The sequence below is a fragment of the Hyperoodon ampullatus genome (assembly GCF_949752795.1).
Source record: "Hyperoodon ampullatus genome assembly, chromosome: 9".
Taxonomy (NCBI): Eukaryota; Metazoa; Chordata; class Mammalia; order Artiodactyla; family Ziphiidae; genus Hyperoodon; species Hyperoodon ampullatus.
Genome location: NC_136922.1, coordinates 85,362,952 through 85,374,220, shown reverse-complemented (window position 1 = coordinate 85,374,220; position 11,269 = coordinate 85,362,952). Strand labels below are relative to the sequence as shown.

Below are 11,269 nucleotides of genomic sequence, written 5' to 3'. Positions count from 1 at the left end.
TGTATACTGGACTTCCCTGGTGGTGCAGTGGTTGAGAATCCGCCTGCCAATGCAGGGGACATGGGTTCGAGCCCTGGTCCGGGAGGATCCCACATGCTGCGGAGCAACTAAGCCCGTGCGCCACAACTACTGAGCCTGCACTCTAGAGCCCATGAGCCACAACTACTGAGCCCGTGTGCCGCAACTACTGAAGCCCGCATGCCTAGAGCCTGTGCTCCGCAACAAGAGAAGCCACCACAATAAGCCCATGCACTGCAATGAAGAGTAGCCCCTGCTCGCCATAACTAGAGAAAGCCTGCACCCAGCAACGAGAACCCAATGCAGCCAAAAAATAAACAAAGAAATTTATTAAAAGACAAAACAGAACATGTATACTTATACGTATTATACATATATTTTTTCCCTCGGAAAGCTGGTTGTTAAACATTTACTATCACACCATTGTGGTGGCACCAACTCCTCCCCTCCCACTGTAGTCTCCTGTCCCTAGTATCAGGACAAGAAACTTTCACTTAAAGACTTCTTCAGGTTGCAGGAAGTTGAGGAGGGATGAGCCATCAGTTATCCCTCTCAGACTTCGACTGTACAGCTACAGGCTCTCTCACTTTGGCGCTTATTCAAGGAAAAAGCCAAGGGGTTGTTAGTTCTCGTCTTTTAGACTCTCAAGACACACACTGCTGTAGTCCACACATGACTGGGGTTAAATCTCCTGGTGTTTCTCTTATCATCAGGAGGGAAACCTGCTTCTCATTGTTTTCCCAAAGCTGTTGTATCAGAAGCAGGAGCTTATATCTCATTAGCTCATTTCTTCTTAAGACTTGCTCATTAGAAGAGAAAACTTTTCCTTTTTATTGATGCAAAGTCTATAATACCAGGCATTTAAACATTCCAACACACTTAAGGTTATTATTTTTGCTTTCTTAATCACAGTTCTCTCTGTTCTTGACATTTTTTCTCCTTTCCTTTTTTCTCCTAACAAAAAATAGGAAATTTCTCTTACAATGTTTGTAGCATAAACCAAAAATTTAAATGACACAGAGAACATCAGTATGACCACATGTGCTAGAGTACCTCACTTACTTGTGTAGAAAGTTCTAGTGTGAAATAAGTAGAAGAATATTCACTGCAACATTGTTTGCAGTAACAAAAATCCATCAACTGGGCACCAGTTAAATTATGACACAAACCCTAACCTTACCCCTAACCATAACCCATATGATGTAATTTTTTTAAAATTTATTTTTGGCTGCGTTGGGTCTTCATTACTGCATGCAGGCTTTCTCTAGTTGTGGCTTGCGGGCTCTAGAGCACAGGCTCAGTAGCTGTGGCACACGGGCTTAGTTGCTCCGTGGCATGTGGGATCTTCCCAGACCAGGGCTCGAACCCGTGTCCCCTGCATTGGCAGGGCGGATTCTTAACCACTATGCCACCAGGGAAGCTCCTTTGACTGACTTTTAAAAAACTGATTTAGGAAAAATCAAATATGTGCATCCATCAAAGACACTGAATTTGTTATCACACCACAAATAAAACTCTAGGCCCACACAGCTTCACTGGAGGAGCCTATCAAACACTTAAGGAATAATGTCAATGTAATACAAACTCAGGAAACAGAGTAGGAAATAGTTCTCAACTTGTTTTATGAATCCAGCATTACCAAAACCAGATAAAGACAATTTAAGAAAAGAAAGCAACAGACCTCAGACCAGCATTACTTGTGAACATAGACACAAAATTCCTTATCAGCACCACAGAAGGAGAGATATATCACGTTCATGAACTGGAAGATTCAATATCAAGATGACAATTCACCCCAAATTGATCTGTAGATTCAATAAAATCCCAATCGAAATTCCAGAAGGCTGGGACTTCCCTGGTGGCGCAGCGCTTAAGAATCTGCCTGCCAATGCAGGGGTCAGGGGTTCGATCCCTCATCCGGGAAGATGCCACATGCCGCAGAGCAACTAAGCCCGTGCGCCACAACTACTGAGCCTGTGTTCTAGAGTCCACAAGCCACAACTACTGAGCCCATGTGCCACAACTACTGAAGCCCACGCGCCTAGAGCCCGTACTCCGCAACAAGAGAAGCCACCACAGTGAGAAGCACATGCACCACAACGAAGAGTAGTCCCCGCTCACTGCAACTAGAGAAAGCCCATGTGCAGCAACGAAGACCCAACGCAGCCAAAAATAAAATGAATAAATAAATAAATTTATTTTTTAAAAAGTCCAGAAGGCTTTTAAAAATAGACATTATAAAAGGAAAAGATTGATTATAGGCATTTTTTTTTTTTTTTTTTTTTGCGGTACGCGGGCCTCTCACTGCTGCGGCCTCTCCCGTTGCGGAGCGCAGGCTCCGGACGCGCAGGCCCAGCGGCCATGGCTCACGGGCCCAGCCACTCCGTGGCATGTGGGATCTTCCCGGACCGGGGCACGAACCCGTGTCCCCTGCATCGGCAGGCGGACTCCCAACCACTGTGCCACCAGGGAAGCCCTATAGGCATTTTTAAAAATAAAATTTTGAACAAGTAACACATTCACACATACAAACATCAAAAAGTATCAAAAGGGAGACGAAGAGTCTCCTTCCCACCCGTCATTGGCTCAGTTCCCATCTTTCTCCCAAAATGAAGCCATTGCTGTCATCTCTCGTTTATCCTTTTAGACAATGTTTCTACATATTTATGCCAATATAGTACATTTAACTTTTCCTACCCCTTCTTATATAAATATTCTAATTCTAATAAGTCTTATGAATATAATGTTCTCCAATTTAGAATTCCTCAGATTACATAAAACTACCTGCTTTTATCAATTATTTAATTCTGCATTTCATATTAAGCAAAAGGGGAAAAGGAGTCCAAACTGACATCATACTTTTACAATATATGCCTGATGTGTATGGACAAGGTCTAGGAGAAAAGGGTAATAAAAAAAAAGAAACAGTAATAAAGACAGCACTCAAGTGACGAATTACGAGTTAAGTTGGTATATGTTTGCCATGTAAAGCAAATCAAGTTTGTGGGCATTACTGATATTCTATGAGCAAAGCAGCATGTAAAATAAACATCGTAAGTTATAGCCATTTTATAATTTTAATTTTGTTACAGGAAGTTTGCTTAGAAACAAAATCTCACATGTGCCCACATAAGAATTACCTCAGGGGTGAAAAAGCTCATTGTTGACATATTTTGCTGTACTGAATTTTGAGGAATCCTTGAAAAAGAAAAAAAAATCATGCTGTAGACAAAAGAGCTGCATACTGGAAATAGACCACCAATTAATTCAGTGATATTGTCTAAGTCATTTAGTTTCCTTCTGTTTCCTCTGTAGTAAAATGAAAAGACGCCATCCAATACACTAGCCACATGTGATTACTGAGCACTTGAAATGTGGCTAATCCAAATGCAGAAGTGTTGTAAGTATAAAATACTCACCAGTACAAATACACACTTAGTACAAAAATAAAAGAATGTAAGACATCTCATTAATAACTTTTAATGTTGATTACATATTGAAATATTTTTAATATATTGGGTATGTGGCTTGCATTATATCTTTACCGGACAGTGCTAAACTAGATCATATCTTCCAGTCCTTAATCTTCTGATACCTACCTTAAGCTTTAGGAGTGCAGCCCTTCAAACCCAGAAAGCATCACACAGCATACACTTGAAGTATTTCCTTCCTTTCCTTCCATTCCACGAGATAGCACTAGAGTTAAGGTTTCAAGCTAATAATTAATATATATTTTAAAATATTTAAATACATGCAGTTTTCTAAATATGTTGTGCTTAGTTTCATCTCCATGCCCTTCCTCACACTGTTTGCTCTACTGGGAAACTTCTTCCTAACTTGATAGCCTATTCATTTTTTAAAATTCAGATCCTCTGGGAATTCCCTGGCAGTCCAGTGGTTGGGACTTGGCGCTTTCACTGCCGTGGGCCAGATTCAATCCCTGGTCAGGGAACTAAAATCCTGCAAGCCACATGGTTCGGCCAAAATAAAAAAATTAAAAATAAAATAAAATTCAGATCCTCTAAGAAGCTTTTCCTTAACATCCATCTCCTGCCGTAAATAACTTTACGTAGCCACTGTCCTATACACATTATTCTCTAATAAAATCATGAAATATTATTTGTTTACATGCATCCCCCCTTTCATCTTGTGTATGTTATCTGAGGTAGGTAGTGATGAAATCTTAGTCAATGGCTGGCACCCAGTAGGGGCTGTAAGCAACGTATCAGTCAGGATAGGCAAAGTTAGCAAAAAACCCTACGTCACAGTAGCTTAAGACAACGAAGGTTTTTTTCTCACATACACTACATGTTCAACAGGAACCAGTTGAGAGCTCTATTCCATGGCATCCTCACTCCAGGACCTACACTAATGGAACAGTTCCATTTGGAGCATTGCTGGTCACTGTGGAAGAAGGAAAAAGAGGGCTTTGGAGGTTTTTGAACCTGTGCTTAAATGCTCCAACCTAGAACTGACACAAGTGACTTCTACTCACAGCTTATTGGCTGGAACTAATTACATGACCCCATCCAACCACAAGGATGTCAGGAAGTACGATTCTATCATGTGCTTGGAAGACAAGGGCAGAAATATTTGGGGAACATTAATGAGGACTACTAATGACCCTGCTAGTCAGTATTATCTCCCAGCTCACTATTCCTCAGCAGGTGGAATATATTCACTACATGTTTCCCCTCACCAAAGGAAACAACCCAAGAGTTCCCTATAGTCACAACGTCAAGTTCAAATTAAAGAATCTGAGTGATGCACAGTAGTTCCTATACCAGTTTCAGATGTGGCGTGAGCTAGAGAACTATAAACTAAAAAGACAAGCCATGTGCTACACACCTAATATACACTGGTGGAACAGGGACAGGATAGATGCCATAAGGAGAGAGGGGACAAGTGGGAGACACAGCAGCCTAGTGATTGTGATGTTCCACTGTGCAGATGTGATGAAAGCCCCTTACCCTGAGGGAAGGGGATATTTCTTGACTAGCCCCCAATTCTTTTTCTTGGGAGGGCATCCTTAGGCAATTGTTCTGTTTGAAGCTGCGAAGATTTTAGGGTTGTTGTTGCAGCATAACCTAATTTGTCCTGACTGATATGGAGATTGGAATCTAGAGGGGGGTGTTGCATACTACAAAAAAACAAAAACAAAAACAAAAAACCCTAATATGTATGACAATAACATGTGGAGGGCAGCAAAGAAATCTTATTGGAGGCTGGAAGGATGGCAACCCATGTCATATAGTAGCGAAGTATTTGGTAAAACTGTTGCCTGCAGTAACTTAGAAGTCATACTTTAATAATCTACCTAATAAACTAGGAGAAAGCATCAGAAAACAGAATTTTAGCAGCAGGAATTGTATACAATTGGTTGCATTGACAAAGCACTGCAGGATGAGTTCAGAAGAGAACTGGCCAGCTTACAAGTAGCCATAGGGATCCAGAGAGACTACGGAAATCATACGGGTTCACAGAAGCAACTGCTTCTCATCCCTAAGTGGGAACAGATAAAATGGAGAAATGTTTGGAGTGACAAAAGTCACTCATATGACAATTCAAACTCCAGTGACAATTCAAACTCAGCTTTGTAGGGAGGGTGACCAACCGTCCGGGTTTGCCCAGAACTGTCCGAGTTTTAACACTGAAAGTCCTGCAACCCTGCCAGGTGCAGGGACAGTTGCTTACCCTACTCATAAGAAAGATCAAAACAACGGTATGGCCATCATATCTTTGTTAAAACCTCTGAGTAGTTTAAATTGTTTTAGAGCCAAGACCTCATTAAGGCTGTGGCACCCAGTAAACCGTTTCAATTAAGCTAAACTGCTTGGGGAAGAGACTTCAGGTGCAGCTCTCCAAATGAAAAGATCAAAATGCCCCAAAGTAATTGGGGAGGCATGAGAATGAGAAAAGACATCAAATTTAAGAAATATGCCTAGAAAAGGGCAGGTACTGTCACATGACACTGCCTGAAATCAGAGATAAAAAGCGAACTATATTTTTGAGAGTACTCTGTTACCGACACAAGTCACATAAGACCAGCCAACCACAAAAGACCAGGGAGTACAATCTTATCATGTGCCCAGAAGGTGGGAAGCTGGAAACATTTGTAAACAGCTCTGACTACCACAGTGCAATAAATAAAAGCGATGCCCAAACCACTGGTTTCTTGGGTAGTGGCACTTAAGTTTAAGAACACTCAGGAAGTAAAACTGACTTAGCAGAGGACACCATGCACCATTCTTACCCTTTGGCAAAAGTAAATCAAACTCACTGTAAACAAAATGATGTGTACACCAACACGAGTGTGTAAATTACCATAGGCAGAGGAGGGAATGTGCTTCAACATGGGGTGGGGATGGAGGAGGGGTGAATTGAAGGAAAAAAAAAAAAAGACCTCCATTTTTATGGAAAGGCCAAGTTGCTAGGTCTGGGATAGCAGAAACAATCATCTGTGAGGTCCAGACATGTCACCAGCTGACCTGGAGAACAATCGTAACTGAGTCTGGTGGATAAGAACGTAGACAAAAAAGCCATGGCCTACTGGACTGATAGTCTTTTCTCCAGAGACTGAAGGTGAGGGGCTGGAAGAAATGATCATTTTTCTTTTTCTTTAGATATGGACAGAGTCAAGAGAGAACTATAATGGCCTTGGCCTAGGCTCAGAAAACTGGTTAATATAGGGCAGACCCAAGCACGCCGGCCTCCAAGTTCAGAGGTTTATTTACCTTATATTTTTTTTGTTTGGTTTGGTTTTTTGGTTTTTTTGGCCACACCATGCGGCATGTGGGATCTTAGTTCCCCAACCAGGGATCGAACCCACGATCCCTGCACTGGGAGCACAGAGCCTTAACCACTGGACCACCAGGGAAATCCCTACTTTATATTTTAAACAAAGCGTTTTATGTACTTTTCTGCTCCAAAGGTTTTTTTTTTTTTTTGCAGTACGCAGGCCTCTCACTGTTGTGGCCTCTCCCGTTGCGGAGCACAGGCTCCGGACGCGCAGGCCCAGCGGCCATGGCTCATGGGCCCAGCTGCTCCACGGCATGTGGGATCTTCCCGGACCGGGGCACGAACCCGTGTCCCCTGCATCGGCAGGCGGACTCTCAAACACTGCACCACCAGGGAAGCCCTGTTCCAAAGTTTTAAGATGTGAAACCTCAGATCTGCGAATTAAGACCCTTCCCTACCACTAATTTCAAGGGCAGAAGTCAACAAGACACATTGTAGAAATATACATTCAACTTTATTTCATTAGAAAAATTTATTTAAGCCACACGGTGGCCAAAATGCCCATGTCCTGAGCAGGCGCTGTCATCCCACTGCCCTCTTCAGACCAATACACACACACGTACACGTTATATTGGAGGAGTGACTTAAAAATGTAAAACAATGAGAACGGGACAGAATACTCCACCTTCCCCCTTCCTATAGCCAATCCACACACCTCTTCAACTGGTATCCGCACAGAGAGGATCTCTCATGGAAGAGAAACTGAACACCAAATAAACCGACTATAAGACACCCAAACCCAAAGGAACTCTTGGCAGATGCTTAGAAAGTAGGGCTGAAAATAACACGATCTCCCAACAGCTGAAGTTGCAGCACAAGTCCCCATCTAAGAGAAGACAGAGCCATGCTGCCAAAGACAGCAAAGCATATGGTGGACTGGGGAGAAGAGTGAGATCACTCCATTCCACAGCCACAGGCGACCCACTCATTATCTGTGTATTAAACAGGCTTTTTCCAGAGCAACGAGTATGCAGGTGGAGAGGCCCTTCAAGGGCCTAGTAACAGTTAGTTCTCTGATAACACTGATGCTGAGCTTGCCTACCCAGGAACCGGTACAGCTGGATGTATTTAGGCCAGTGTTCCAAGGTTACAGCTGGTGGAGGGAGGTCTTATCACACCCCTCTGGATGGATGGTCTGGAAGGCCCTTGGGGACTCTGTGTTGGCTAGTTGACCTCTGGTGGTCCAGGAACTCCCAGGAGATGGGCTCTCCAGTAAGCCCTCCAGGGACTCCATCAGTCTAACGAAGATGGAGAGCATGGTCAGCACCACACCTAAGAGATAGAGGTTCAACATATGCTTCATGGCCTAAAGTATCCCACTCCTTTGTAGAGCAGTAGAGCTGCCTTCTGCTTCTGGAAGGCCTCTGGATCCTGAGGAAAGAGAGCGAGGTTAATCTCCAGCCTTTTAGGATATGCGTGCCTCTGACCTTGACCCTGGAGCTAAGCAGGAGGCTCAGCCAGCCAGGGGGACAAGGACCACAGCAGAATCTCCAAGTATATTTACACTGTAAACTCCATGGCTGGGGAACTAGTCTAGCCTCTTGGACTAATTCAAGAGCATTCCTTAAAACTTTTACTTCCCTTAAAGTAAAAAACTTTTACTTCTCCTGTCGGGTATGCACAATCCCTGTTCCACAGTCCACGGACCAGAAACCTTCCTGAAGTAAGGTTTTGGTGAGGGTGGGCGGAGGTGGGAATATAAGAAGACGCCCTTGAGAAAGCAAAAGCAACCTGCCTTGAAGTCTCCCTCACACCTCAGTCAGGTTCGAGTTAACCATAAACTTTTTGAAAGTCAAAATAATTCTAAGGGAGTCAGATCTATCAAGCTCACCTACTTAACAAGCACACCTTGAATACCCACAACGTGTGAGGCACCTTGGAAGGTACTACGGCCACCGGAGGAGGGGGCCCCTGCAGACACGAACCCGGCCCTCACGGGCCTTACTGTCCAGGGGCGACAGGCAAGAAAACAGGCAGTTACTACAACAACCGGCCAAGGGCTGTGACAGTAAGGAGAGGCTAAGGGTGCTCTGGGAGGGCACGGCATGGGGGCCTAACCCAACGCTAGCGAGAAAGCAGGGCTGCGCGGCTGAGTGGGGCCCCGGGTGGCGGCGAAGCGATGGGGGACGCTCCCGGCAGCGTAGTCCCAGGCGGGGATTGCCAGGCGGCGCGCGGCGCAAGCAGCCTAGGGGATGGGGGCGGGCAGCCGGGAAGCCCACAGGGTCGCTCACCTCCAGGAGGAAGGGCCGTGAGTGGCCCGCTCGGTGTAATATCTGGTAGTGCGGAGTCGGAAGGAAAGTCGGCCAACCAGCAGCGCGAGATGACAACCCAAAAGCCTCTCCGAAGACAAAAGCTCAGCCCGCAGGAAAGCGCGGAACAGGATGCACACCACGTACTTATAGCCGCGGTGCGGCCCAAAGCCCGCGCACGCGCACTGGAGCCCTGACTCACGCAAGACCGCCGCCCCGCCCCTAGGCGAGGGCGGTCTGGGGTCCGGGGCGGTTGTTTGCGCTTGTGATCTGGGCTGTTTCGAGAAACCCACGTCCTGCGGCTCTGAGTCATTGAGGTGGGCAATGGGACTAGGCGTGTGGGTTAACTTCGACTGCCTTTTCTTGCTGCAGGAAACTTTTGAAGGAATCAGAAAGCTCATTTTTCCCTCATACCAAGTCGGTGGAAAATACACCTGAGACGCCCCAATCCAAGGGCCCGCATATTGCATGGGATGAAGTCCGGGCGGCTGGGGATGGGTTCTTCACCGGAGATTTCAACAAAGCACAGATTGTCAGAGGGCCTCAGACCCCCACCCTACCCTCTGCTCCCAGTTTTCTCCATTCCAGGGACTGAAAAGCTGACTTTGTTTCACTTCCTAGGGGTACCAGGATTCCAGACGCCACCCACTCAGCCTCCAAGTCCTGAGGTTTAATTTGCCATTGATGTCTCTGGAATGGTGAGACCTTTTTACAGCAAAAATTCCGTTTTCTATGAGTTTGTCACATTAAGAAAATGTGAAATACTCACCTGGCCCTGGTGTCTGCGCTTAATTGCATGTGGCTGAGTGAGTCCCTTTGCACGCAGTCTCAGTTTCCTCGTCTAAAACTGTGGCCACTAAATGAAGTTTGAGGATGCTTTGCGATTGAACCAAAGAGCTAGGAGGTCACAGTCCAACTTTATGCCCAGATTTGGGTGCTGGGAAGCCATATTAACCACCACCCTCTGGGGAGGAACGTCCACGCGGAAGGCTGTCGTGGTTTCATTGCCTTCCTCCTGGGGAGGAGGAGGGGAGAGGGCTAAAGCTCGGGGGCTGGTGACTCTAGCAGGTCCACTGAGCTCTAGGACTGTCGGTTCCGCGTGCCTGGACTGGACGAATGACAATCCAGGAACTCCCTCGTCTCTGCGGGCTCCGCGTGCTCTGCGGAAAAGGGACCAAACGAGTCGGGAAAGAGCCAAATTCCGGCTGCGACCTTTAACCTACTTTCCTGGCTCAATCTGCTGTCAGAGGAGGAGGGGCTGGAAAGGCCGCCGGGAAGGGAGAACGTTAGAGACGGAGACGTGCAGGCAGGCAGGCAGGCAGGCACTTTGAAATTAACTTTTCTACTCAGCCCGAAGGAATCTTTTGGCTCTTCATTGTACTAGAGTTTCGTCTTTTTTTTCGCTGGACTCAGTGGCTCTCCTCTTGCACAGTTATTTAGGAGAGGCTCCAGCTCTGAAATCACCTTACCGGGTGTCCCCCACCCTTGCTAGTTAGGGGCCTTGGGCGAATCCTTTAACCTTTAAGTACTTTAGTTTCCTCAGTTGTTATATGGGATAATAACAGTCCTCACCTGGAAATTAAATGAGTTAATCGACATAAAGCACTGAGAATGGTGCCTGGCACATAGAAAACATTGTGTATGTGTTAAAATTATCTGTATCCTCTACTGCAAAACTCCCAGTGAGGGACTTTGCTCACAGTAGACTATGTTCAGTGAGTGAAAACAGGACTTCCACAATAACCCTCTGGGCTCTGCTTATTGGGAGCTCTAAAATTTTATTTTTACATAACTCAAAGGAAGAGATGGGCACCTCTCCAACAAGTCCCTCCCCCATATTCACTGCCATTGTCTAAACATCATGCCAGATGGAAACAACCAGAGTTTGGGTGAATATAGCCCAGTGCTTTCCCGTCTATCAACTACAAATACTATTGACCATCATCTCTGGGTAGGTATCGGGCCTGCCTATATCAAGATTCTTGTCCTGTCTCCACCAACTTGGCCAAGTTAATTAATCCCTTTGAGCCTTAGTCTCCTAATCTGTAAAATGGGGGAAATAATATATAAAACAGAGTTGTTGTGAGGATTTGAAATCATGCATGTAAAGTATGTGTCACATAGTAGATGATTAATAAATATTAGCTCTTGCTTTACTAAAAAGTATAAAGGTGGGTTCTTATCCTAAAATACGCTTGTCACCT

The 11,269-nt window shown here is 45.3% G+C and overlaps 1 protein-coding gene across 1 annotated transcript; it reads right to left on the bottom strand.

Moving 5' to 3' along the window:
• Positions 1–7,254: 7,254 nt before the first annotated feature.
• Positions 7,255–8,119, bottom strand: HILPDA (hypoxia inducible lipid droplet associated; the record flags this gene model as incomplete). Its single annotated transcript, XM_079711366.1, is given in 2 exon segments — positions 7,255–7,969; positions 7,972–8,119. Coding segments are annotated over 2 exon segments (189 nt in total). The 3' UTR covers positions 7,255–7,928.
• Between the last annotated feature and the right edge of the window lie 3,150 nt (positions 8,120–11,269).